At 49.1% G+C, this 27,522-nt stretch overlaps 1 protein-coding gene across 1 annotated transcript in view; it reads right to left on the reverse strand.

Moving 5' to 3' along the window:
- Positions 1-27,522, reverse strand: part of MDGA1 (MAM domain containing glycosylphosphatidylinositol anchor 1) — a 94,871-nt gene that overhangs the window by 29,554 nt on the left and 37,795 nt on the right. The window contains exons 8-11 of the mRNA XM_009583583.1: positions 20,934-21,203; positions 17,413-17,564; positions 1,435-1,612; positions 270-293 (exon numbers count right to left, since the gene is read on the reverse strand). Of these exons, the coding sequence (XP_009581878.1) occupies positions 270-293; positions 1,435-1,612; positions 17,413-17,564; positions 20,934-21,203 (624 nt within the window). The remainder of the gene's footprint in view (positions 1-269; positions 294-1,434; positions 1,613-17,412; positions 17,565-20,933; positions 21,204-27,522) is intronic.

Consider the following 27,522-nt stretch of genomic DNA (forward strand, 5'->3'; position numbering starts at 1 on the left):
GGGTTCAAGATCACAGCCTACCCAGTCACAGAGATATCAGGTGTCAGTGGGAGGCATATGTCTGGTGTGTATTTCCTGGCAATAACTCAAGGTACAACAAATGGCATTACTTACTGGAAGCATTAGTATATACAATTTCATCCTCTTTTGGGGAAAAAGATTTGGCAAAGCCAGCTGGTATTCCAGCTGTTTGGCTTTCCTGATCCGCTGGAATATTTGACTAACATGCATTACATTCAAAACATAAATACAAAGGTCTTGTTGCTTACCTGTTGGGTTGGGATAGTTGATTGCTGGAAGAGGAAACAGAAAAACAAGTCAGAACAGCTAGTACTCCCTCAAATCGCAAATCACAATCAAAATCTGAAAATAAAACACACACATCAAGAAAGGTCATAGATGCACAAATCTCCTAGCAGCATCCCTGTGAAACAGCAGTGCTCAGCATCTGCCTTGGTGATAGAACAAGATGCTGACTCTGATCCAAGCAGCAATAGACCTTAAAAAACCTCCACCTAAGGGGTGATCCCAGGATTGCACAGGGGAACCCTTCTGGCAACCCAAGCAATTTCTTTCTGGAGCATCCACAGAGATAGCACCCACTTAGATACCAAAGCTTGGGAAAAAAAAAAATCCAAAACCAACACAAGCTTGGTTCAAAAAAATACAAAGCTTGGTATCTAAGAGGGACATCAAAACAGTGGACACTGTGGAAGTTTGAGACAACAGGTATGCTGGGGACACCAGACACGTCGTCACTCCACGGGATAAGAGGGTTGTGTGAAATCATGCAAACATAGGAGGAGAGGGATGTGTACTTTCTGCTGAAATACAGGGTCCAAACTCCCGAGGGGAATAAAGAAATCATAGGGTTGTGGGAATGGGGAGAGTTGTGAGCTGTTAGGATGCTGGGGAGAGAAGCATGGTCAATGTATATCAATGGGGTGATCTGGGATTCAGGGTATTGGACGAGCAACAGGTTTGCTAGCGACTAGTCAGGAAAGGAACTGTGCATTCAGCTCTGGAAAGAACTGAAGCCCCCCTGAAATCCTCTTACTTTTACGGGCATGTGGCTGATATGCAGTGTCCAGTGGCTGTCCTCTAAAATACTCCATTGTGCCACGGGAGGCTGCAGCATGGCTTGACTGAGGACTGAGGTTTTGGGGCTCTGCTGCCGACAGAGCAGAGTGTGGAAGTCAGAGCTGCTGAGTGAAGGATGAGTGGAGATTGGCCCTCAGAGGTCTCTACCTATTGCTCTGCATTGATGGCAACAGCCAAAATATGGCCAAACATGATAGCACTGTGCCATCAAAACTCCATAGAGCAGAGGGATCCACCCAAGGGTCACAGGAGACAACGTCTATGCATGCCCATGTCCCTAGGCCTGAGGCTCGGACCTGCTCTCGTAGCCAGGACCGAGGAGGAGACACCTACGTTCCATGTACCGGATGATGCGGGCAGCCATATCTCCAGCCCCAAAGCTGGTGATGGGCGTCAGGCGAACTTCGTAGCTCTGAGGCACTTTCAGGTTGGGCAAGATGTGCTCCAGCAACAGGCCTTTCTCCATTTTCTGCACAGGAATGAAGGTTTGGATGGTGTTTCTCTGAGCCAGCTGCAGAGAAAAAGAACCCACAGTGTTACGAAAATCCTGAAACTGGAAACCTGGGGGACCCTATCCACCATCTAACACCCTATTCCTCCTCTTCCTATACAGACAAGTACACCTGGTTTATCGATGAGACCTTCATGCAGAATTGGTTTGAAAATTCCCATCGCTGGTACAAAACACTGATCAGAAGCCTGAGCTCTCCCTGAAGGGAAGCCTTGGGATCCTCCTGACTTGGGGGGCAACTTGAACTACAGGTCCTGGAGCAACTCTGTGTCAAAACCAATGTCTCCAAGAGGAGAGGAATGAACCCAACTCACATCCATTAGTGCACCAAGGTCCTGTGCACACACAGCATGGTATTTTGCCAAGACACCCTTCAGTTCACAGCCACTGCTGCAGAATTCATTCATTTGCTGCCTGGGCCCTGTGACATTTCATTTGGTGCCTTGCTGGGACCTGTCTACTGCCGTGCTTCCTCAGCACCCTTCCACAGGATCCACCTTGAATCCTAGCCCACGCTGCCTCTGCAGACCAGAGCAAGGGGTCTAGTTCAAGTCACTGTCCTCTGGAGTCACCCATAGGCTCCCTCTTTCTCTTTTCAGCTCAGGAAGGAGCTGAACCACGCTAGCTGAACCATACCAGCCTGAACATTGTTCAGTCTGCTAAGGCAGCAGGGAATTTTCAAGAAAACAATGGGAAAAATATCGTTATCAAAATCACCACCACTAAAAATGATGAATTATGTGTCAGTGAAACTTCCCTGCCACAGCGATGCTTGCTTGGCGGGGGAAGGACAAGAACAAGGATTGCATTGTGAAGATATAATTTTCTGCCTGTTGCTGTGCAGTGCCTGGATCCTTGTGGCAAGATTTGGTCTTGATATGTTGTTGGGGATGATGGTCCAAAAAAGACATTTGGCAGGGCTTTCCATGGCCCAGACACTAAGCCTCTCCCTGCCTTTGATGTATCCTCTGGGCTGACAGGTTTCATCGCAAAGGCAATTCTCCTGATAGGCAGGCTCAGTGTTCATCATTAACTCCAAAGTTAAAGGATGACTGGTACAGGAATGCAAGGAGGAAGGTTTACAGCAAATCTGTCAGTGTAGAGAGTGTGGGGCAAGAAGATGGAGCAAGGGCACGCCAGGAGCGAAAGCCATCAGCAAGGCAGGACAAGGGAGCAATGCAGATGTGGCGCTTGGTAAAAACAGGCACATGCAATCCCTCCTCTGCCTGCCTCCAGCCCTAAGATATATAACCATAAGTTCAAACTCAGAAGCAATGGCTGCCACTGGAGAGCTTCCCGTGCCAGAGCCCTGTTCATTTCCAACACGGCTAGGACCCACCTCCTCACCTGAGTTGATCTGCCCACAGTTTGGATGGTGCTCCCAAGTGAAGGGGAAGGACTGGACCAGGAAGGACTGGCGTGGTACCACGTTGGGACAGGGACTGGCCCCTGAGAATCCGTGGCTGCTTGTGGTTCTCACAGTGAAAAACAACTTTGTACCTGCCTTACAGATTGTACCTAAAAGAGACCTTTGTACCTAAACAAATCAGGGTGCAAGTTGCTTGAGGAACTGCTTTCTGCACCCTCCTCCTCCTCCCCTGAGCAAGATGGGTCGGAGAGCCGGGAACTGCTCTGGTGCCTTCCCCCAAGCTCAGTGCCTTCCCGCAAGGCACCTGGGAGCAGTCCTGGCGGGCAGAACTAGGGCAGTGCCTCTGGGAACCAAGCATGAACTTGGCACCGGGATGCTGCCAGGATCCATTCGTATCAACAACACCCCATCTGCACGCATGCAAGCTGGGTGCTGATCCAACTGGCATGCCTACCGCTCAGCCCTCCCGTCTGCCCGCCCTCCGCACCCCCACTCTGCCAAGCAAGAGCGGAGCTGGCTCCCAGCGGCAGCGATCTCACCTGGGATCATTAGCACCAGACTCCCAATTATCTGGGAGGAGAGGAGGGGTCACAAGCCAGAAGCAGGAGGCTGGAGTGGTACGGCTCCTGGCATGGGGCTTTTTGGGGAGCGGAGCTTGACTGGGGGGGCTGGTGGCAGCTCCTCCCCGCAGGCTGCCATGAGCCAGGGCACTGGGAAGGCAGCCAGCAAATAGGAGGAGGTCTGGAGCCATTTCCCTCGTCTAGACATAACCTTTAGAAGAGAAATAAAATGGAGAGTCGGAGAGAAGCCTGAGGGTGAGATTCAGACAGTGCAAATTCCACCTCAGCTGGGAGTTAGGTGGAATTTGGGTATCTAAAGCCTCTGGGAGCAATGTCAAATCACTTACTCTCCCACATCACCTAATCCAGGACAAACTGAGAAATCAGCCTCCAGTCTGGACTGCAAAGCTCTAGATCCCCCAGTTGAGTCTATTCTCAGGGGCACGTGGGTTTAACCAAATAAATACCTGGCTGCCACACAGGTTTGGCTGTGAAATAGAAGTTAATAAAGGCACATATACTCCCCATGGGTCACAACTGTCCTGCTTCCCGCGAGAGACCTGGGTCACCAGGTAATGGGAAAGGCACAGCTGGGGCCCGGCACATACCTCCTCTTGGAGCATAGGGGAAAAGTTTTGCGAGGGTCTTTTCCCTCCACCAAATACTTCGACCCAACTCTTCTCTCAGCCTGTGTCCTGTCTCTATTCAACCTGCAACTTGGACAGACACAGCAGCTGGCTGCCAGCAAGGCCACTCTCCGCACATCCTTACTACCGTCCCTACAGTCCTGGCATCCTGACAGAACTGGCCTGGATGTCTGTGGAAAGACTGGCTCTTCTGGGTGAAAAGCAGCATGGGCCAAACGTCTCCCCTAGGCTAGCTGCAGCCATCAGGAGAAAGGGCCAGGTGCGCTGCCAGCACAGCTTAAAGGGCATGAAATTAGTGCAAGGGAGAAAAAGGGGACAGCTCCAGCCAGCCGCTTGCTCTGTGCACACAGAGCAGGTGCCAGCTTGCAGTCACTAGCACAGGTCCAGCAGACGGAGACATTAAGGCCAAGGTCTGGCTCCGCCTGCCCTTCCCTGAACATCCTTTGCCTCCCTGATTGCCAGCAGCAGGTCTGTGCAGAGCTGCATGCATCAGTCCAGCAGGAACCCATTTTTTAATCTTCTGCTTCAATCGCCCGCTGCTGCCCTCGTTCTCCTGCTCCGTGTGTGCTCTTCTCCCATGCTACGCTGGTATCTTCTTTCCTCCACCCCCTCCTCAGCCTCCTTCCTCCTTCTGATCATGCTGGCCCAGTGGTCCAGCTTAATATTGCTGTGGTGCAGTTAATAAAGCAGAGGCAGGCGCAGAGGACAGTGAAACGCTGGCCACCTTATTAGAGATGCTGAAGCCTCAGTGGAGGATCTCATGCAACAAGCTCATTCATCACCAGGCTTGGGATGCTGCCAGTGGGGCCAGAACAAGAGGGGCTGCGCAACGCACAGCCTCATCCCTGCCTTTACCTCCTTTCATTTCCAATAATGAGAGGGAGGCAATGGGAAGGGAAAAAACAAACAAACCCACAGTTTCTACCAGCTGGCTGTGAGTATCACACAGGCTGCAGAGGGGAGAACGTTCTTGCAGAATGGGTTCACTAAAAACACCCTACAAAGGCCAAAATCAGCCCCGCATGGGACATATGTATTCACATGCATAGTGTGTGTGCAACCTGTCCCTTTCCCCTGTCACTTGTAAGCAGAACTAGCAACCAAGGGAGAGCACACTCACATGCTCATATATACTCATATGATGTACTCATATGTACATCAAGCCTCCGGGACCTGCAAACTAGGTCTGCTCTTTCTCACTGCTCACCACCACGTTCTGTTGGTAGGTATTGTCTGTCCCGTCCCCTGTCTTATCATTTGAGCTGGCTCATGATGCTTACAGAGTGCTTGTCCCACTGTGGCCAGCCGAGCCGGCTCAAGGTCCAGGAACACACACCGAGAGCCTCAGAGAGAAAAGCAGGATGCCACACTACCCCTGCCCCCTGCTTCCATCCCATTCACAAAGACCATAAACAATCATACCATCACCCTCAACATGATGGGACTGGCAACGTCCGTGGCCTTAAACTGGTGACAGCCAGGAAAGATACTCCCAAGCACCCCATCCTAGGGACTGAAAGGGGCTGAGCTTCGTTATGGCGCTAGCGACAACTCCTGGGATGAACATGGGGCTCTGCAATGCAAAATACCCTGGTACCTCACCAGACAGGCCTTGCCCTCAATTTCTGCCCCAACTGCACCTCCAAAGCTATAGGATGCCTGCAGAGACGTAACTTCAAAGAGTTTAGATGCCATGGACTTCTTAAAGTTAAAAAAAAAAAACAAAAAGGAAAAGATGATGACAGGATTTATGTGTGTCAGAGTTTACAGTGTCAAAGATCGACAGCAAATTATCCAAGGGCCAGACCCATTCTCCATTGCTGGAGAATAAGAGCCCAGGAGATGAGTTCCAGGGGTAGAAAGAATATCATTGCAAATTCTTTGGGAAAAGAGGAATGAAAAATGCTCAGAAACAGCGGCAGGAGGGAGGTGGGAACAGGGAATTTTAGGAACCTCTCCTGAACATGAGGCTCCAATATTTTCCACAACTATGGAAAAACGTGCTATAAATCTGACCCTTCTCTCCCACTTCTTCCCATGGACTTTCTGACACACAGTAATGGATTGAGATTCTGGTCCTTGATGTCACCTTGGCACCACAGGACAGAGCAGAGGAGGATGGTTTGTCTTTGACATTGCAATTGAATACCACAGATTTGATTCTTGCTGTCTGTATTTTGGCAGAGGGCTGCACTGGCAGCCCCCTCCTATCCTCCAGGAGTCCAGAGAAGGGAAAAGCACAGCCATGTTCAGGGACACAGTAGGGCAAGTACATTCCTGGCTGACAAGAGTCCAGTTCCCTGTCACCACAGGGGTTACTTCTGCTTATTCATTTTATGAACGTACCACATCCCGTCTCAAAAGCCATTCCCGTTTGGCCTGCTCCTCCCGCTGGACAGCTGTTCCAGAGCCTGACTACCCTAACGTTCTCATTTCCAGCCTGAATTTATTCACAGGCAGCTTGCACCCAGTTGATCTTGTGCCAATATTGTCCTTTAGCTTAAATGGCTCTTTTCCCTTCCTGCTGCTTGACCCCCTGGTGGTTTTATAGACAGCAATCACACCTCCTCTCAGCCTTTGCTTTGCTAGGCTAAACAAGCTGAGCATCCTGTGCCTCCTCTTGTAACACAGACTCTCACTTTCCCTGATCTACTCTATAATCCTTTTCTGCATGATCCCACTTGCTGGAGGTGGGTATCCTAGCCCGGCATATAGGATGCAGTAGCACTTCTCCACCTTGCCTGGAAATACCTCAGGCTTCACCTACGAGTACATTTGCCCTTTCTCACACCTGCATCTTACCAGCAGCTCCTTGAAGTCAGCTCACTCACCCACATCGTTCCTCCACTTCAGTCATTTCCCACTGATGAGCTCCCAGTCTGTAGCAGATTCCTCTGACAGCACTCTCCACATGCATGACCTTGTATTTGTACTGCTGCATTTCATCCCGTCTGAACCACTCAAGTAGTTTTCTGTCTTTCAGATCTTCCTTACGATATCCTGATCCTTCACTGAGGTGGCATTGCCTCCCAACCTGGTGTCAGCTGCACAAAATTTCAGCAGCACAATCCTAATAGGGTTTGCTGATCTGACTGGTTGGTATCAGCCATGGGGAAGATGCCTGCGCCCTCAGCAGGGTAGCTGCCATCTGGAAAAGCCATTTAGGTAAGTTTTGGGTAGTGGAGAAATTTGGTTTGGATATGAAGACAGTCACTGTGATATTTATTCTCTGTAATCTCTCACCAAACTTCCTGTGCCTGTCAGATTGGATTAAAACATTTTCCTGGGTTAGTATTTCATCACCACCTTGAATGGAAATGATGTCAAGCATTAACATTAAAGGGGTTATCAAGGGGTAAAAGCATCAATTAAAGGGGTAGGGTAAGTTTAAACTTGGATTTGTTTTATTTTCCTTGCTTGATGACCAGTACTCATTAGGGGTTTCCAGAGCAAATAATCATATTGCAAACATAAAGTTGGCATTTGCCAGACAAGCACACCAGTGAACTGAAATTCATGCCTATGTTGTTCATCAGTCAAGCACACAGGTTCAGATCCAGGGGTTAAGCAAGCATGGATGGCCAAAGCAAATCCATTATTCAGTCTAAATGAAGAGCCCTGGAAGCTTTTTCTCCTATTGCCCTTAACGGGAGGCTCCCTTTCTGGGCTGAGACATCCCCAACTCCAAAGAGAGAAGCAGCTGCGACCTTCCGCAGCTACCGAGGACAGCTGGAGCCACCTAAGCCAGGAGACAGTCTCCGTCTCTTCCTCTCGCACACGCAGTCAGCTGCCCATCCTCATTAGGTGCCTAGAGCAGCAGTTTACAGCTTCCCAGAAAAGCCAAATTGGCACTGTCATGAATTACTGTAAGTGCTTGTTCCACACTCTTCAATAATGTCTTTCATTAGGGACTGATCAGAAAGCAATATGTATTTTATTAGCATATGTTCCCCGGTCTAAGAAGCATAGACCTAATCTTCACTGTCAGGGAGACAGTCAAGTAAAAGCCTTAACTGAGGCACAGCATGACTGGCAACTTCACAAGCCATGGGCTTACTGGGGCATCCCTTGGCTGCACGTCCTGAGGAGGGGGAGCCCCGGAGTTGGAGAAGAAAAGGGTCAACTAGCGCCTGAATTTGATGACGGGTGGGAAGGGAGGGAGAGCCACGCACTCCCCAGTCTGTGCAAGGAGCCTGTGCTGGTGTCACTGTGGTTGGTACTGAGCTAGACAGGTTATGTGTATGCCCAGCTACGCTTGTTATCTCTCTCCTACTGCCTCACAGACGTATCTTCGATCCTGAAGGCACACTTGGTCCTTCTGTTCAGACTGGAATCTCTGTACTGCTGCTGCAAGATCCTACCTGTTCTTGCCTACGCACTGCAGAGCCTGAAATCACCTCTCTGTCTGCAGCATGGGCATAAGCTGAATAAGGGACAACATCCCTCATGCTGCTGCGCAGCCCCCTCCTGCCCAGAGCAATGGTTCCCATCTCTTTTGAGGCTCACATCTGAAAATCGGCACTGCTTGGTGCCTTACGGGATCCAGCTTTATACCCAATCCCTAATCTCAGTGAGTACAGTCTCCTCTTCCACCCATTTCCTTGCACGGGACATGACTGCCTGCAGCCAGACCCACATACGTGTTTACGTACCATGCTGTCAGCACTGCTGGCTCCAAGAAGAAAAATCAAGCAGGCTTTGCATAGCCCAGGTTTGCTCAGCTGCAGCTAAGATGAGTTCTGAGACATTTTGTCTATAATGTGATTGTGACTTACCAACCATACTATACGGTTGTAAGTCACATGGTTGTAACTCACCATGCTCCACCAACAGGAGCTGCCATCTCCCAGGCCTCTTTTTTTTGGTTCTCTACAGACACTGGCAGAGCCTGCTGCTAGGGCACCTTTACCCTTAAAAATAACAATTAATAAAAGATGGGGCTATTGCTTGCTGGAGCAGAAACAGCCTTTGTGTGGGACTCTGGGCTTCCCAGTCTGGTACACATAATGAAAATATATAGGTAGGTATCATTCCAGAGCCTATGGCCACCTCTAACTTGACCGCACTTGCAGTCCTGTCTCTAGTAAAGAAGGGGCAGGCAGCACAGCATAGGCAGGGAGAGCCATAAAGCCTTTCACATCACTCCATGCTGCCTGCACCGGCAGCATGATTGCATAAGTTTCATTTCTTTTTGAAACACAGTCAAAACATCTAAGTGCCTACTCCTGCCTGTTTGCCACTAGCTACGGGAGAGACTACATTGCCCTTCTAAACCCTTCCCCCTTCACACACTCTCTCCTCTTATCTCCAACATGTTCTAGGAAGCAAGAGCCAAGAAAAAAACCCAAAACCAAAAAAGGAAACAGAACAGAAGAGGGGGAAAATAGGAGGGGGAACAGGGAAGGGGAAGAAGGTGCACAAAGAAAAGACTCTGAAGCAGTAGGAGGAACATGGGCTGACTACTGAAAACAACAGATGAACAGAGTAAATGGGAGGAAGCTGCATCACAGCCTATCGATAGGGACTCTCAGAAAGACTCAATAACTAGCATGTATCCCTTGAAGCCACCAAAGGAGTGCGGAGAAGCAATGCACACAAAGGATTCACTTTTATCATTGATACCTGGCAAGCATTTTTCATCCTGTGCTCAGCTTTGTAAAACACAAGCCAACAGCCTGCTGGATACGAACAAGCACAATGGTGTGAAAACAACATCTCAAGCCTGCAAGGCTGATATGAGGGGTATATTGGTTGGGGGAATGTGATTGTCTCTCCTCTCACATTCTCCTTACCCTGAATGAGCTCTGAACAGTGGTGTTAGGAGCTAGAGATAGATGAGATTTTGCTACTAGATGTGTTTACGATCATACGAGCCTTTCCAGCGAGATTATTTGTACTGTTCTTCTCAGGCACTGTAAGTATTCCAAACAGAGAGTGGGAAAACTGTTTGTAGTTATTCCCTTGTACTAGGAAAGCTAAACAATATCCTGCTTTCTCTCTTGCACAGTCAAGTACTTGAATGGCATTAGAAGCAGTGCTTATGAAAAGTGAAGATAAAATCTCTGCTGCAAGGCACCTTATGCTGCTTTGGGCAGGTTACTTTGGATAATCAGAGAGGAGAAATGGTACCATGAGGCATAACTAACCTGTTACCGCTCATACTACCAATTTTCCCAACTAACTAATTGTAAATGATCTGTGAACCAGGGATAACCAGTTCAAGAAAACCATGAATCATACTGAAGAGCAATTTGTGAATGCAAAAAGACAGAATTAGTCAGACTAATTCATTAGTTAGGCATCATTTGTTAAGCCCTCTTTAGCAAAGGGAAGTCTCAATAGTGGCATTGGAAGATGTTAGGCAGATCTAAGGGAGAAACCTCATCCCACGGCTCCCAGCCATTTCCACTGAACTCACCTGACCGATGGGTGCCGGTCAGGCCTGTATCAAGCTTCCCTGGCCGGCGTTGTAGGAATCACTCTGATCCTCTGTCTGACAGGGCTAACAACAACCGTGGGCAGGCAGACACCTCCGCCTGCAGTGAGCAATGGCCAGGAGGAAACTCTCTTCCTTTCCATTGGGTGAAGCTCTGCTGTTGCTGACTTAGCCAGTAAAGAATACATACATGAAATGTGGAAAAAGTTCCTTGTTTCCCACCCCCAGCAAACATCCAGCTGTCCTGGAGTCTTCCCTTACAGCACAGGCAGAGAGGACCTTGTTCTAGCAGCAGGTCTCACTGACACATCATCCCCTGTGACGGATTGCTAGGGATGAAAAGAGAGATGGCTCAATGTGCTGTCAGCTGCAGTGACTGACGTTGTCTCCCATTTTCAGGCAGCAGAGAGCACAGCTGAGGCAGGATCCTGCCTTCTCTGCTCCCAAATGCCTGTGGCAAAGTTGCTGCTTTACCCCCAGGTCCCCACAGAAATCTCATTAAGCTTCAAGCACAGCTTGTCCATCAAATGCTATTGATCAGCCAGCTCTCCTTCCACAAGCACATGGCTGCCACTCAATCCCACTGCATGTCCCAAACTGCTCCTCCTCTTGCAGCCTAAAAAGGCAGTGTCACCTCTCCCTCCTCTTGCTCTCCCTGGCTTTGCATCATGATGGCTGTTCAAACCGTCTGCCAAGGACACCTCCTGTTGACACGCTGGTTTCTTTCTGCATCCTTTTCCACCTCCCTCAGGGCTGAGTTCTGCACAGCATCACATACGCCACTAGCACAACTGAAGGCAATTGACTTGAAAGCAAAAATGTAATCTGCCTATTCTCGCTGCCTGAACAAAAGTTGAAATAAAAAAAAAAAAAAGACCATCACTGGGGGAGATGGGAGAGTTAGAGCTGAAAAACCACCTTTTCCTGCTACAGAGGACAGCTCAGCAGGTAGGTGGAATTGCGTTGATTTGATGTCCCATATGACAGCAGCCTGTGATCAAACATCAAACTGGCAGCCAAGGTAGGCAAAAAAGAAGACAGGACTAAAGAAGCTTTCCGGCAGGCGTGACTTATAAGCCATCCTACAACAGAAGGTCTGCTGGGCAAACATGGTGAGGCGAAATCACTGCAGTCCCCAGTCCTAATGCCATCTCGCATGCAGCCAGGGCCACCATCTGCTGCTTCACGGGAAGTCACACTCCCTTCCTTGCTGCAGCCGGCTGGGACTGCGATGCACTAGCAGGGAGGAGGAAAGGAAAAGGGACTCGCACATCCCTTTTCCCTGTGCCCTGCCTATGTCCCACACCAGGGCATCAAACTGGGATGTCCAGCTAAGCAGCCTCTTGGCAAGAGGATTTCTCGGTGGATGCGGCACCACAAGCCCTTTCCCTTTTTCCAGGTAACAGCAGGCAAGTGCACCACAGGTCACATTTTATCCAGAGCAGGATGGGGCCATCCCCACTTTACAAGCCACAACTCCACCCTTTCAGCTTTTCATCTTCTAGTATGAAAAGGAGTTCAGAGGACAGCCCTGACTGCTTTTTTAGCTAAGCTGTCATAGAACCTCACCGTACCACCTCCTCGGCTCCTGCAGCGTCCCCCAGCTGAAAACCCCGCCGGGGGACGCGCAGGCTGGGGCCACTGGGGGCACCTGGGGATGAGGGCTACGGACCCAGGCCTGTCGGCAGCCCCGCGTGAGGCAGTTACCTTGGTGACGGCAGCACTGCCCAGACAGCATGTAATCCCCCGGAGGCAGCAAAACGTTAGACCCGTGGTTTGTGAAGCGAGTTCGGTCACCCCTGCCTGCCCTGCGCAGAGCTGCCTTCTTTCCTAGCCCTGGGCGTCCCCCCGGCCCCGAGGCACAGTCCTCAGGCCACCCCCCGAGGCGCCGGCCGCTCAGTTTCCCAAGAAGCTTTGCCTGAAGCCATGGTTGTGTCTGCAGAAGAAAAAGGATTTCATTCACCTCCCAGAGCACAGGGCTGGGCTGCTGCAAGGGCCACCACCCGCCCAAGTACCCCACCACCCCCTTGAGTACCCCACCTTCCTGTGTTCATAGCCCTTCCTAACCTGGGCCCAATAAACAAGTGGGCTTATAGTATCTAGAAGCAGAGAAAGCAATACTGCACGTGTCTGTCTTGGTTATATACTCTTCTCCAGACACTGGCTACTGCTGAAGATGGGAAGAGACAAGCTTTTGGTGTGGCTGTTCTCACTCCTGATGAATACAGGGCTGGGTGGATTAGCTTGCTCTGGAAGTTTGTTCTACCCTGGCTGCACAAACCAGCTGTTCATTTCATTACAGGGTTGCTTACAAGCATTGGAAGATACATCCAACTTCACTAGGCTGGTTCCTCATGTGCCAAGGGCCACGCACATGGGTGCATCAAACCATGGTGGTGCATGAATGGGGGAAGCTTAGTGGTGCGAGTTAACAGTGTTCTCAACTAAACATTTATATAAAAGACTATGGGCCGGTGCAGTGCTTGCTCATCCTCCCTTTCGAGTAATAGCACCCCTTGGTGCGTGAAGAGAATGAGAGACGTGCCTGCCCTGGTCTGTGCGCCCTTGGAGGGGCGTCCGGCTCCGTGCGCTAATGAAGCCAAAGACAGACAGCAGTTGACAGATGCTGCTGAAGTGGGCTCAGAGGAGAGCAAAAGAACAACTCGGAGGCAGAAATGAAGCGATACAGATCCACAGCCCGTGGGCCTTGGCATAAAACCTCTCCCGCTGCGTTGCGATGGCCATCAGCGGAGTTAACCTTCCGCTCTAATCACAATCATTAAATTCCTGCTAACGCCCCTGTCCTATGTCTGTCCAAACAGCTCTGTTATCTGTCACCTCCCCACACGGCAAACCCGGCTCCCCACTGCCGCAGCTCTCATTAACGCTGCTCTGACTGGCTGATGAGGCAAGTGGCAGCCGGCTCCGGAGCCCAGATGAGTTTTGCAGACAGCAGGGGATGTTTATCCAACATGGAGGGGATGAAAGTACAAACAAAGAGAGACCGCACAATTACTCAGGCATCGCACAGGGCCAGTCTCATTAAAGACAGTCTTCCTGATAGGAATTAATCTGAAGTGACAACCCAGTGAGCTAATCTAGCGAATGGGTCTGGGGCTTGGCCTGGTGCAAATTTCAGGGGTCTGTCTGGCAGGTAGAGCTGAGCCTGCTCTGAGGAGGAGAAAGGCAGGAGTGTGTTAAGCTGGCCCCGTTCTGGCCCGAGCCTGCGTATCAGAAGGTACGGAGGAGATGGCAGCCTCAGGTCTCTTTGAGGGGCACAATGAAGATTAAACTTCCCTACTGCACCAATACCTTCTCCTTCCTCTTTCTCTTGCAGCCTCAGGTCACAGATGGGTTCCAGCTCATTAAGTGCACAGTAATCCTGCCACTATCCCCTATAACCGTAACCACCAGCCCCACTCAGATCTTTCCTCCAGGATGCAACCTGCTTGCAATATTAGATGGCTTTTCATTTCTCTTTAATGTTAGAGCAGAGCTCTGGGAGGAGATAAAATACAGAGAGAAACAAGCAACTTAAAAGGCTCTTTATTTTTTAGGCAAAGATCTGGTTTGGGGAGGCTGCTTCGAATCCCCAAGCAATGAAAAACATTTTCAGTTGGAGAGCAGTGCCTCAGTGCCTTTCTATGCTACAAGAATACATGGAACAAAAAAAGCTGACCAAACAAATAGCCCAAAAGCCTCATGGCATCTGCCCACAACCAAACCACCCAAGTGGCTAAGGTGAAGTAAGGTGGTCGGCATTTGGATCAGTTGCCTTGGAGCAAGAAAGGAAAAACCTCCCAGGTCAGGAGAGAGGTCAGTGAGGCCCCTGCTGTTCCTCAGCGGGGATGTTTTCCCCTCTGAACTGCCACTCAACACAATGCCACTGCCTAAGCCCACCTGACCGATGCACTCCGAGAGATAACAGCCTATTTGCCGAGACATACAACAGAGGCTTTACAAGAAGCTTGCTCCACGTTGCTATCGTATGCGCTTTGCCTGGGTCAGTGGCTCCAAGCTGTCAGGCTGTTTATTTGGTTTTAATCGAAAGTTAATTCTTATTCTACTGGAACTGGTACGTCTGCTGCGCCGCTCAGCCTGCTCCACAGTGCCGGGAACAATCAGCTCCTGTGGAAATGCACCTGCCTGTCTGGGAGCCCCCATGCATTGCTTAGGAAACCAAATTCCCCCAGACTGCTTGCAATCCCCCCAGGAAAAAACCCTCAGAAGCTGTTGAACAGGAAGAGTTGGAGGAGCCACAGCACCAGCCAATTAATAAGCAGCACTTTTACTCTCACCCAGCCCCATTTTCAGCAGCTGCAGCAAGCAAATTTAATTCAAGGGTTCCCAGGTGCCTTGCAAAGCATCCTGCTACTTGGGGATCTTCACATTATGTATGCCAAGAAGTTCTTCAAGCAAACTGGGGCGAGTGAAACGAAAACCAGCAAACCATTTTATGACCAGTGGGCATACCAGCTGGTTGCCCCTTGGATTCCAGCTCAGCAAGAGTTAATCCCCCCCCAGACAGCCCCTCACCACCCCAAGACTACAGGCTGCTGCCACATTCATTCATCCTTAAGATGCTGAAGAGCACCTGCCACGACCGCTGGGGCTGGGGAGCTCCCAGGGCTGGAGGAGAAGGTGGGCTGGCTGGCTGGGTAAGCTTTCATCAGCTTCATGCTGGCAATAAATCAGTCACGCCATGTGTAAGGCCCGTTTTATCTGAGGAGAATATTCCACTTCAATCCTAGCTCTCCAGGAGGATTTTTGTGCCACCACAGCTAGTGCCTGGAAGCCAGTGTATACAGTGAGGAGGGCGCACAAGCAAACAGCAGCTCCTCATTCAGGCAGACAAATCCCCTTTCTTAAGAGCTCTCCAGTAAGCAACGCTTTTAAGCTTTTGAGCTTTTCACAGTTATATTCACTAATATCACTATATTCTGCAGTCTAACGATGAAACAGCAGGACACAAAGCTTAGCCCAGCACGGAGAAGAAGGTGCGACAAAGCAGCAAAACCTGCGGGACGTGGAAGAGGGTGATGGCAACAGGAGGTGTCATGAGGCTGCTTGGAGCCCAAGTGAGACATCCCGGGGAAAACATCAGGAAGGCGGGAGAGGAGCACAGAGGCAGCTCTGGGAAGCGGCAGGTTGGAGACGAGAGGGGATGTGATCCTCTGGGATAAGGAAATGAAAAGGGCTCTGTGAGACCTCAGTATGGCACATGGAGGCAGAGACCTCGCCATGAAATGCAAGCGTCTTTGTCGGAGGAGGGCCAGGAGGAGGCAATACCATGAAAGCCTTTTCCAGAGCGTTTCCTGCTTGTGCTTCACAGAAGTGGGAAGAAATCTCCCTTGCTTCCTCCTCTCTCTGCCCTCCCTTATTCAGACCCAGGCCGCCACGTTGGCACCTGAAGCCATTTCTAAGAGTCTGCCCATACATGAGACTGGGCTACAGCAGTCTATAACGCTTCTTTAAGAGACACCACTCAATAGTCACAAATATGTGGTGATGCTGCAAAAGAAACATTAACAGCAGTAACCCACGGGGTATGAACAAAACCGGGGGGGTTACATTTTCACGGGCACTCAGCTTCCTTCATGTCATAACTCAAAGCAGAAATGCGATTTTCCCTTTTCTTGATCCCTTTCAGTAGGAGCTCAATGAGGAACAGACCCAAGATTACTTTCAGGCACTGTGCAAAAAGAAAAAAAACTCAACATCACTGGAGAAGGGTAAAAATCACAAATTAGTTCATTGAGTTGCAGTGCTGATAATAGCGATACTCAGCTAAGAGGGAAGGGGTACTATGACAAACTGCCTTCATTATTAGAGGCTCCCCTGTGTCCTGTATTATTATTAAGCACTGACAATGTGCTCCGCGTGGTTTGAGTAACAAACAAAGGCTGTCCCACCCCAGAGAGCTCACAATCAAACGGAGACATAAAACTGGAGCCTACTGTGCCGTACTAGAGGAAAGAGACACTTGGATCTTTTTAATTATTTTGTTTTCTATCTACAGTAAACAAACTTTTCCTTGCAAAATGCATTTGCTTCCCAGCTACCACTGAATGGCAAAACCCACCAATTTTAAGTGTCCCCATTTTTAAACAATGTTGAACGCAAGCACTTTGCTGAGAGTGGATGAAAGTACCTGGCAATCCTGCTAGGTAAATGTGCTTTTTAAAAACATCAGACTCTTTTCCCTAACCTTCTCCAACCAGTGATGTCTTCAGATTTCCCTCAGTTCTTCCTCCCCTCCCTCTGGTATGATTTCTCTTCAGACTCAGAAACCTTGAAACCCACTTCTCTTCTCCTGCAGAGTTTATATAGTCCAAATAGCTTCATTACTGTGACAGTATGAAAGACCTTTTGCAACACAAACAACCGATGACTTTTTCCTGCAATTCCTGCCTGGAGAGCTCTTCACCTTTATTTCATACAAGCGAGGAGGGTGGAATTGCTCGAGTCTTTGGCCTATAAAATCTACAACGCCTATGGGGTTTTGTTCACATTAAAACCCCATTCAAAACACTGAAAGTGAACAGTCCGATGGGAGGCAGCAGGGCTTTGAAAGCCCTCGATCGTACCCAACACCAGACGTAAAAACGAACGCCAAGCTGTCCACTTGGCCCGTCTCTTCCATTCGGTGGGGAAGGTGCAAGACCACCAGGGTCTGGCAATTTCATCACCTTCAGCTCTTAATCAGCAAGGAGACATTGATGTAAGTGCCTCCTGAGAGGTCCTCTTCCCAAGGGCACGCGCTGAGGCTCCAGAAGAGCAGACCTTACCTGCCGGACTTCCAGGCGGTACTTGAGGATGGGATCCACAGCATCGGGCTCCTTCTGTGTCCACTGCAAGACGTAAGAGTAATTCTTGGATTGCTTCTGGCTCAAGGTGGGGTTGGGAGTGTCATAGTAAAACTCTGGGCTGTAAGCTTTTGCTGGAGGGAGGAAAAAAAAAAAAAGAGAGAGGAAAGTAAAAGAGTGGGATCAAAGGGAATATAAATGACAAAGAGATGTGGTGAGAGTGGAACAGCTCCGTTTGCTCAGCTCATCCACTTGCTTTTGACATGACAGACACCTTTACTATTGTAGGTGGTGTTGCACTGACGTGCCATCATTTTTTGTGAATCACTACTGCTTTCACAGCCTGAACTACTGGGAGGGTTCGCAGCCCTGCAACACTAGTGGGGCATGACTGACACCAGAGAAGGTGGGAGCAACTTCAGTTCTCCAGCTGGAACCAGCTCTAATCTCTTCTCTCTTGCTTTGTAGTTTAGATTGAGGTAACAGCTTTAAACTGGCATTTCTCCTGTTTCATCTGCTGCTTTACAGAGTCTCCTGCTAACAAACCCTGAGCAAAGATCATTTGGCCAGTGGGTCATAGGAAAAGTGTTATTTAACACACAGGGACCATGGCATTAAAAAGGAGACCTTGCTCCTTCCGCATCTCCCCTGCCTTGGCAACACAGTGCTCCAGCCTCTTTGTAACATGACAGCCAACTCAGCAGCAAAGGGGATGCTGAGCTCAGCCTGGGTAAAAACTGCAGGAGCTTTTGCAGGGGTGGAGATGTCTTTTCTAAGCCCACATCTCCCCTTAAAAACAGAGGGCAGCAGGAGGAAGGGAAACACAGGAGAAGCGATGTACCAGAGAGAAACTGGATGGATCAGAGAAGGGATTTCCCATCATTTCCCCAGCCGCTGCTGTCCTGAACCACTACCGAACAGGATCCGAAGGCTACTGCCATGCAGCCCAGCAACTGGTGGACTAACGCACAGGGCCCAGAAGCAACTCGAGGTCTTACCCACAGCTGGTTTTGCCCTATTTGAAATTACCTTCATTTCACCCTGTGCACTTCAATTTTTGGCAGCTCCTGTCCTCGGCCAGGCAGGAGCTGGAACTGAACCAAAACTCTCCATTCTGGGTTCAGGTCCAATCTGGACCTGCACAGACCAGAAAGATACCTGGGCAGCAAGGGATGCTGGAGAGCCGAATAGACATAAACACCTTCTCCCCAGACAGTCTGCTGCACCTTTGCACTTGAATCACAGGCCCTGCCATTCTGTGTGGTTATAATTAGGCTCAAAAGGATTCAATGTTTATTTTTTATGAACTCAGATGGATAATATTGATGTTTATTTCCAAGTCCTTTTTTTCTTATTATTTTTATTGACTTGAATTTTTGCACAAGCAAGAAGTTCAGAACCACCTCAGAGACTAATTGCTGCTTATTCAACTTCTATTGACTGTGGAAGTCAAACTTCATAATGGATTCCGAAATAAAATCAGAACTGATAATCATCATCTTGCATGATATTAATTCCTTATTAATTGACTCCAAGATGGAAACAGAACATAAAAAAAAAAAGCCTCCTAATAGAAATGCAGCACATCAAGATACTTCTGGAACTTCCTTTCTGGAAACTTTTAGCATTGCTGGAAAGTTTTGTCTTTTGCTTACAGCTGATGGGAAGAGCTGAAGGTTATTCATTCCACCTTTCAGGGCTTTTCTGTGCTTGTGGCTAGTGGGAGTGCAGGTGGTGACCAGTATGGGCTGCTCTGATAACTTGCTCAAGAGGAGTGGGTTGGATGTCTCGCTACCCTCCCAAAGCACCTCAGAAAGCTAATCTCCCATCCATAGAAGAAACTAATCCCATCCTGGGCAGGTTTATGTACTCTGTTTCCAGTACATCTGAACATCTCACAGTCACAAAAGAGTCACTGCCTCCCTGTCAGAAGCCTTATAGTCCTTCTTTCATGGAGAAGAAACAGAAACAAAAAGAGACTATGCCATTCCCCCACTCACTCAGGAAGGCTGTGGCTGATGGGAATTAAAACTCCAGCGGTCCTGAGCCCAGGCGCAGCAGTCTAGCCACTGGATTAGTTTTCAGGTTGCTCTACAGGCTCAGAAGGCCTAATTGATTTGTAGCTGTCCAGGACACAGGCAGAGACATCTGGAGCTGAAAAGCCACCATCAGATATCAATGCCTTGGAAACGGAGAAGGGATGCAGGAAAATAAATGCTTGTTGCTTTCCTGATGAGTGCTCCCCAGGGGTGAACGCTGCTTTCTGCTGAGGGCATCTGATCTCGTGGGGCACAGCATGGCACACCAGGTGGCATTATGTCTTTGTTACTACTTCCAGCAAGAAATTCAGATCCTGGGAGCATTCCCAAGCTTGCTATGGACACAGTTTGCTGTGGCTCATAGCGGGATATGGTTTGCAATCACTTCGTGACATGAGAGTTGCAAGCATATGAAGAAAGGGTAGAGAGGGCCAAAGCTCTCAGGCAAAATCTACTGCCAGACAAATTCTAGGAGACCTCAAGGGGTGAGAACAAGGTCCTGAAAAGGGGCCCAAACAGTAGAATGGTTTAGGCTTCCCCATTTCTGAGAGCATCTCAAGAGTTACAGCATAGCTGAGCTCTTCCAAACCCTGGGAAAGTTCTGCTTCAAAATCAGGCCTCTTTGGATATTATTTATTCTCAGTTGTTCAGTCCTGACTTGAAAAGTGTTATAAATTGGCCCTGGACTGAAAACCCAGTATTTTGGCTGAATTTACTGCTTATTAAGGCAACTTCATCGGAGATCTTGTCTAGAAACTGGTGCCCAAGTCAATGCTGGGGTCATGGGAAAAGCAGATTTAATGATCAGCTGCAGAGGCTAAGTCAGATGTGTGGTTTTAGATGCTATAACTCTGCCATCCCTCTTTGCAGTTGCAGGTGCTGGAGAGGAGTCCCATTATGGTGCCTGCTGGATTCACAGAAAACCATGAGCAGCAAATCCACCGAGTACTAGTATCCATTCCCAGCTCATGTTTGTCCTAGCAGGCATCGTGACACAAAGACAGCCAGGGGACACAGGGAAGGTACAGGAATACATAATACAGTGTTCGTTTGTTTGTTTTTAAAGGGTAAATTAGATGATTTGGGAGCCTGCTGCGGAGGTGTAGAGAGCCTTTCACTCCCCTTTGATCAGTACTTAACTACAATACAGGTTTTCCAAGCTTGAAAGCCGATGGCAGCCTCGAGTTTAAGTCCTGTATCATTCGGGCAAGTGGCCAAACACTGCTAAAATGTACCAGTGACCACCACTAACTGCCCCAGGTCCATCCCAGACTTGAAGGACTGCATGAATGATGGAGGCAGATCTCCCTGTTGGCTTACGGAAAGTCATCCCTTCTGAACACAGTGCCGTGCACAGAGGAGGCAGTAGAGGTTGCCTGTACTGCCACCAGTTTATGAGGAGCAAGCTTCCCACCTCCATGACCCCATCCAACAGCTCACTCTGATGTGCACTCTGTGACTTACCAGACACCTGGAAGAGGCAGGTGGAGACCCCCACGTCGTTGGAAATGCTGCACTCGTAGCTACCACTGGTCTCCCGGCTGACACTGTCCACCTTCAGCTCCGAATAGTCCTGTTGCTCTGCCAGGGGCTGCGCCAGAAGGGTCCCGTTGAAGCGCCAGACGGAGGTGGCCACCTTCATGGGGCTGCCCTTCAGCATGGTGCAGCGCAGGGCGACGCTGCGCCCCACGCCCTGGCGCACGTCCTGGAAGGCCGGCTCCACCACGGGGGGGACTGGAGACCGAACAGAGCAACAGACGGGGACGCCGTCAGTGAAGAGCCGACTCACTCAGCACCGTCACCCTGGCAGTGCCTCTGAGGAGACAGGCACCTACAATTTCCAAGAGGATGTAGGAACCAGGCTTCGTCAAACCAAAAGCAGCGATAGTCACCTGACATCTCCTTCTGACTGGGCTGGGGCCACCTCCCACCTCCCTCCCATTTATTAGGTAGGGGTGGCCTTTAGCAAGTACTCATCCCACAGCGAGACACTGCTTGGAGGAGCTACCAAACCCTGCTCTTTCCTGTGAGAAGTGCAACTCCAGCAGCTGAGCGCCACAGCTTGGATTCAACCCTCAGATCCTAATCAGAACAACCATAGTCCTCACACTCACACAAACTGCACTCCCTGAGCAGGCAGGTATGCTCCCAAGCATTCATGTTCTTCTGGTCAACGTCTGACAGGGTCATCAGGGACACCATGTTCAGATGGAGGGATACACTGGCTATCCCCACAGAGTACAGACCTGAAGGGGTATTAGAGGGCCTCTCGTAAATACATCAGTACAACACATCAGGGACTGGCTACAGGGACTCTGGGTCCTATTTTTATCTCTGGCAACAATTCCCTGATGTTGGGAGGTGAGTCACGTCTCTCCATGTCAGCTTTTCTGCCAGCAGTGTGAGAATGGTGACGTATGGCCACCTCCTCAGCAAAGGGAGGCTACTAAGTCTTGTTCTTTAGCACTTGTAAAAATTTATAGGAATCTCATGATTTGGGCATGGTTGAGACAGAGCAAGGAGAAAGTCTGGATTGGTATTGCTTGGGTTACCCCTTATTTAATGCAATGGCGGAAGACTTCAATCTCCACAGCCATCTGATGGACATGTTTCACTTGCAATAAACTCTTAATTAAAACACTACAGCATGGGAATAACCAGAAACTCTCCCTCTAAAATGAGAAAGGCTTTCTGAACACAAAACAGCTGTTAGTCTGAATGTAAAAGAGGAAGAACAGATTTATAGCAGCTCCAGCAAAATCACAGCTCACCTTCTCCAGGTTCAAAACACCTACTCTTCCTCAGACAACTTCTATGCACTACAGATCTACAAAGCCTGCCTCCTCTAAAGGTCTGCAGAGCTGCCAAGCACAGCCAAGCCCAAAAACCTGCAACACGCAGCATCTGTAGCGCCACAGACACAGCTCCACCAGGAACCACAGATCACACAGCATCCAGCGCACCAGTCTCTCTCCTCCCGTAGCCTGTCCCCAGCAAGACGCACTTACAGTTCTGTAACACTGGCGACATCTCCATCTTCACCACAGCCATCCCATAGGTCTGCATGCACAGCATCCCCTCTCCCAGGGACACGGATGCATCTGTGGGTATGCAGCGTACAAGCATCCCCTCCACCGGGCAGCCCTTGTTTGACAGTGGCTGATTGTTTTCTAGGTACCCATTCTCAACTCTCAGCCTCTGGGCCCTTTGCTGCACTTAAGTGGATTAAAAGCAGCCCTTGACTGAGCTCATGTTGCCGTGCTGAGTGGCATGGTCAGCTCATTACAGATGGCTTTGCTAGCAATGTGTCTCTGCGGGTGCTCCAAGCACTGACTTGCCTTTGGCTCACACGTCTCCCACCTCATGGTGAGAATAATGTGAGAAGTTGTTTGATTAGACCCAGTGCCATGAATGTGTCATCTCCATCCCTAGCTGCTATCCCATTTCTTGGGTCACATCTGCTCCTTAATTGAAGCCAGTGGGGTCTCACATTATAATCAAGGCCAGCTGGTAATGTAGGGGAAAAGAAAAAGGAGAAAAAGGGGAGAGAAAAGAGAAAGGAAGACTTAAAAAAATGGCACAGCAGCTCCAGATGTACTCAAAGCAGCCCATCTCATGAAGGAAGAGAGAGAGGGGTGGGAGAGCAGCTTCCCTCACTGCATCAAGCGGCGCCCATGTACGGAGCCAGGACAGAGGAAGAGAAAAGTTCTGAAAGAGGACAAAGTGCCCCCTGCATGGACACACGCTGCAAGGAAAGTGTCCCCTGAGCCTCACTGAGGGAGCACCTGGGGCTGGAAAAGGGTCACAGAGGAGCAGGGCTGAGACAATCCAGATCCTTCCTTAGGTCACAGGAACAGCAGGGCAGCCAAAGATGCAGAAGATATTTAATCTTCTTCAGCTGGGAAATGGGATTTACTTGATTTACTGGACAGGCTCTGGGCCTACGTTATCACCTCGCGAAGGGAATGTTCGGAAGTGCCTATGTAGTAAAAATTGATTACATTTTCTCCTCCTGTCTCTGGCACTAGGAAACACCCAACAAGCATTAACTCTGCAGGCAGTCCTGGAGCCCCTGGGTTTTCTGGAGGAAGCGCTGAAGCAGGTCATCCCATCACTGCAAAGGATGCATGCAGTACTACGGCAAGGGGCAGCTGTTGCTGAAGGCTGCCAGTGGGTATGAAAGCAAAGAAAGGTCAACAGCAATTACAGAGCCAGACATCAGCTCTGGCCTCCAACGCCTACTGGGGAGCCCACACTTGTTCAAGTAGGTTATACACAAAAGGGAGGCCACCACCAAGGCAGGGATTCAGACTGCAAATCCTAGCAGATAACGACACAGCCTTTTCTCATCCCTGGCTTAAACAAAAAAGAAAGCTTGTTTAAATGAGCTGGTGCTCCTACTCCCCAGAACTGGGAACTGAACAGCTCCGGGACACTGAGATGGTGACTGTCTCGGAACAGAGACCTCCAACGTGACTCCTGCGCAGACACCTTTAGGGAGCTGCAGGAAATGATAATGATTTTCCAGGTGCCTGTAATACCCACAGGGAAGCAGCATAAAGGCAACAGTACCTGGCTATTCATGGTGTTCTTTGGGGAACTTGGGTATCAACCCCAGTTTTTAGCCCAGTTCCAAAGGTGGGTCCTTATCCAGAGGCTCCTCAAATGCCTTTCTGTATCTCTCCTGAACTCCAGTGCATGCAGCTGAAGTGCTCTTTTAAGCAGCAGCCACATTGCAGGCAGCAGGTTGCTACACTTCAAAAAAGAGGTAAAAAGACCTCTCTGCATATACAGGACTTCGGGATCCCCTGTTAAGAAACACAGCAAACAAATTTAGACGATTACTGTTTTCTCTCAGCACACAGCTTAACTCTAGAAGAGCTAGCTGGTGGGAGGAGTGGCGAAAGGGGTGAAGAGGGCAGTGCATTGCTGTTCTAGGCAACGTTGAAGGAGCAAGGCTCCTCCAGCAACCTTGTTAAGATGCAGCTGCTGTGAAATACAAGGCAGGGCAGCCTGCCTTTGCAGCAGAATTATTGTGCAACAGGAGAAAACATAATCACTCACCTGCTCGTTAGGAGCAAATCAAATCAACTGAACACAGGCAACCTACTCCAGCATGCCAGGCACCCTAAAGCAAAGCTGGGCTGTAGGCAGCTCCCTTGCTGTGAGCCAGAGCAGATGCTCTGCACTGAAGGGTTGCTAAGCTAGCACGGTATTCACGATGATGAAGGGCAAGAGCAAGGGAAGCATAACAGAGAAATGTCAAGTGTCGAGGGGTGTTGCTTTGTGCCCCAATAATCTCTTATTTTCTTGGTTTCACTGGAAATAGTCAGGACTGAAATGCTCGTCCTGCTAGATGACTACGAAGTGCACTGGCTGTTGAGCTTTGGTCAAGTCTGTAAGCATTTGTTTTAAGTCTGTTTTTATTTTAGCCTTGAGGAAGGGAGGAGTGTGCTTCCTTACAAGAGGCAAAGTGCTTGCAGGGGAGACCACAGTCTCCTTACACTGTTACTGTGCTGTCCTGCTTGGGCACAGCTCAGAAGGGGCACTCAGCGATCCCTACAATGCTGTTCCCATCAAATTCAGATGCCTCCAGAAGGCAGAGATGCTTCTTTTGCCAATGATGAAGTCAGAGCATACCAGGTTGGCAGTGATGCACTATGGAAAGTTTTTCACTTGTGGGGGGTAAATACGGAAAAAGAATTTTAAGTGAAAAAATTTTTTTTTCCACTTTAAAAAACGGGGATGTTGTCATGAGGCTGCTCAATCTGATACGGATGAAAGGCAAAGAAAGGCTCATACTGGAGTGGACTGATGCACAGAAATCAGTGTCAAGCTTAAACACAAACTAGCATCTGCAGAACAGGGGAACACTGAGCGAACAGACCTTGCATTAAGAGCTCAGGCAAGAATTGAGAAAGTAAAAAATCCTAGACACCGCAGTAAAACGCTACTATGCAAGGCACACGCAAAGTCTGCTTTCCCACTGTAGCTTGAGGACTATGAATAGCATATCCCGGTCAATTCCAAAATGCTGGCTCGTTTTGAAAGAGCTGTCAGAGCTGAGGAGCTCACTCATAACCTGCTTTCTGACTCACAGGCAGCCCTTTCCCCCCTGTAGCCACCCTGAACAGTGGCTGACAACAGCCATCTCTGGGTGGTCAGCTGCCCGCATTGTACCTCTGGTCTATGCGGCTGCCATGGGCTGCTGCACTCTCATTCTTCTGCAGGGATTTACTTCCCGCAACGCTTCCTCTGCTGCAAAGAGCACCACGGCACAGCAATGTCCAGGCGGAAAAAGAGGCACAAGCAGAAAGACAGTCTGCCCAAGGTCACACAAACTGGCAGCATCGGAGAGAAGCAGCGCAGGAGTCCTGAATCCTGACTTACACTTCAGTCCTTAGCTCAGGCTTCCTCCTCTCTGAAAAACACCCTCTACTCTAGCCTCCAGAGTCAGTCATCATTTACATTTTTATTTAAATCTATACAGTGCAACACGTAACACAAGTGATGAAAATAGCAAGCCTTGCTAGATTAGAAACCAGCTTTATTTTCAGCAGCTCTCATCCCACTCTGCTGAATGACTCCCTCCAAGCTTAGCCATGCAGTCACAGCGCCAGTGGGACCCCTGCTTGTAGTCTTCACCTTATCCCATGTGTGAGAGCTAATTGACCACTCGCTTGCTGGATTAACATTGCAAAGGACACACAGATAACCTGGTATGAAAGACTGCACTTCGTGGTTACGTACAATTATTAGCTGTGTTTCGTTATCCAAAGTGGCTAAAAACACCAGGCAGTAATTTCTCTCTAGAAATCAAATTGGCACAGGGCCTTATGAGACCTATATGACCCCACCCAGCATCCATTTAAATTCTCATAGGTACCCTTCTGCAGTCATACTGGATGCAGTCTTCCCTAATCTTCTCTAGACAACCAAAGTGATCTCAGCACAGGGTGTCTTCCCTATCCAGCCCCTGGTCCCATAATGCAGGGTAATAAAGATGTCACAGGCATCAAAGATATTGCACCCCTGCTTTCACAGCAGGTAGAAAACTCCATGGTTTCAGCTCGAGGAGAGACCAGAGCTCTCTACCCGAGCAAGCGGGAAGCTCTTTTATTGTCACAAGGCTGGGAAATCACAGCTGAGCAATTCTGTTCCCCGCAACAGCACCCACACCCCACACCCTGAGAATGCACATTAGGCACCAGAGGTTTTTCATGTGGAGACAAATATCCAACTAATATTTACAAGCCCAGTCTCATCTGCTTGTTTCTGAGAGATGATATAATTGAGTAGTTAGAAGAGGGGAGAAGGAGGAAGGCTTGCTCAACCTATTTCAGCTAAAAGCCAGAATCTCTTTCATCTTCTGTGCCTTTTGCCTTTGCACTTCAGTCTCCCCATGTATAACAAGATAAAACGTGTATTTTTTGCAAAGTGCTTGAAAGCCAAGTTGCGAGTATTGTTATTTCAAACAAAACAAATTTGTTTGAGTACATTTTCTGCTAGACAAGTGGGTGCAGGGACTGGAGAAGCAAGGCTCGGAGCAGAGAAGGCTTAGTTCTGTGCTGGCTGACTGCTTTTAAAAGAGCAAATGAAATGTATTCACTACCAGCTTTTCTGCTTTCCTCTTCTCTGAACTTTCCAAGCCAATTAGCTCAACTAGTCTTCACCTTGTTTTAATAAAGAGGGATTTACTAAAGGATTTCCTCTTCTGCATGACGAGCTGTGCTGATTAACACATGAGACCCCTAGCTCACTTTACAGAGTGCTTTCAAGAAAGTCCATCCTGGGTGGGAATTTCCAGACCTTCTGCCTCACAGATATGCCTCCTCAAAAAAGATCTGTCCCAGACATGCTGGAACTCCACTCAGACTCACTGCCCAATTAATTCATGCTCACAACACACTACAAAGGCAAGTATTCTCTTGCAGAGTAAACCCACCTCATTCCCATGCCTCACTTACCTTCAAGTGCCTGGTTTCAAAACAGTACACTCCCCTAATTGAAAAAGATAAGTGGGAAAAGATGGTGTACGTACAGAAGACACATA

This window comes from Fulmarus glacialis, unplaced genomic scaffold, assembly GCF_000690835.1.
Source record: "Fulmarus glacialis isolate BGI_N327 unplaced genomic scaffold, ASM69083v1 scaffold758, whole genome shotgun sequence".
NCBI classification, from domain to species: Eukaryota; Metazoa; Chordata; class Aves; order Procellariiformes; family Procellariidae; genus Fulmarus; species Fulmarus glacialis.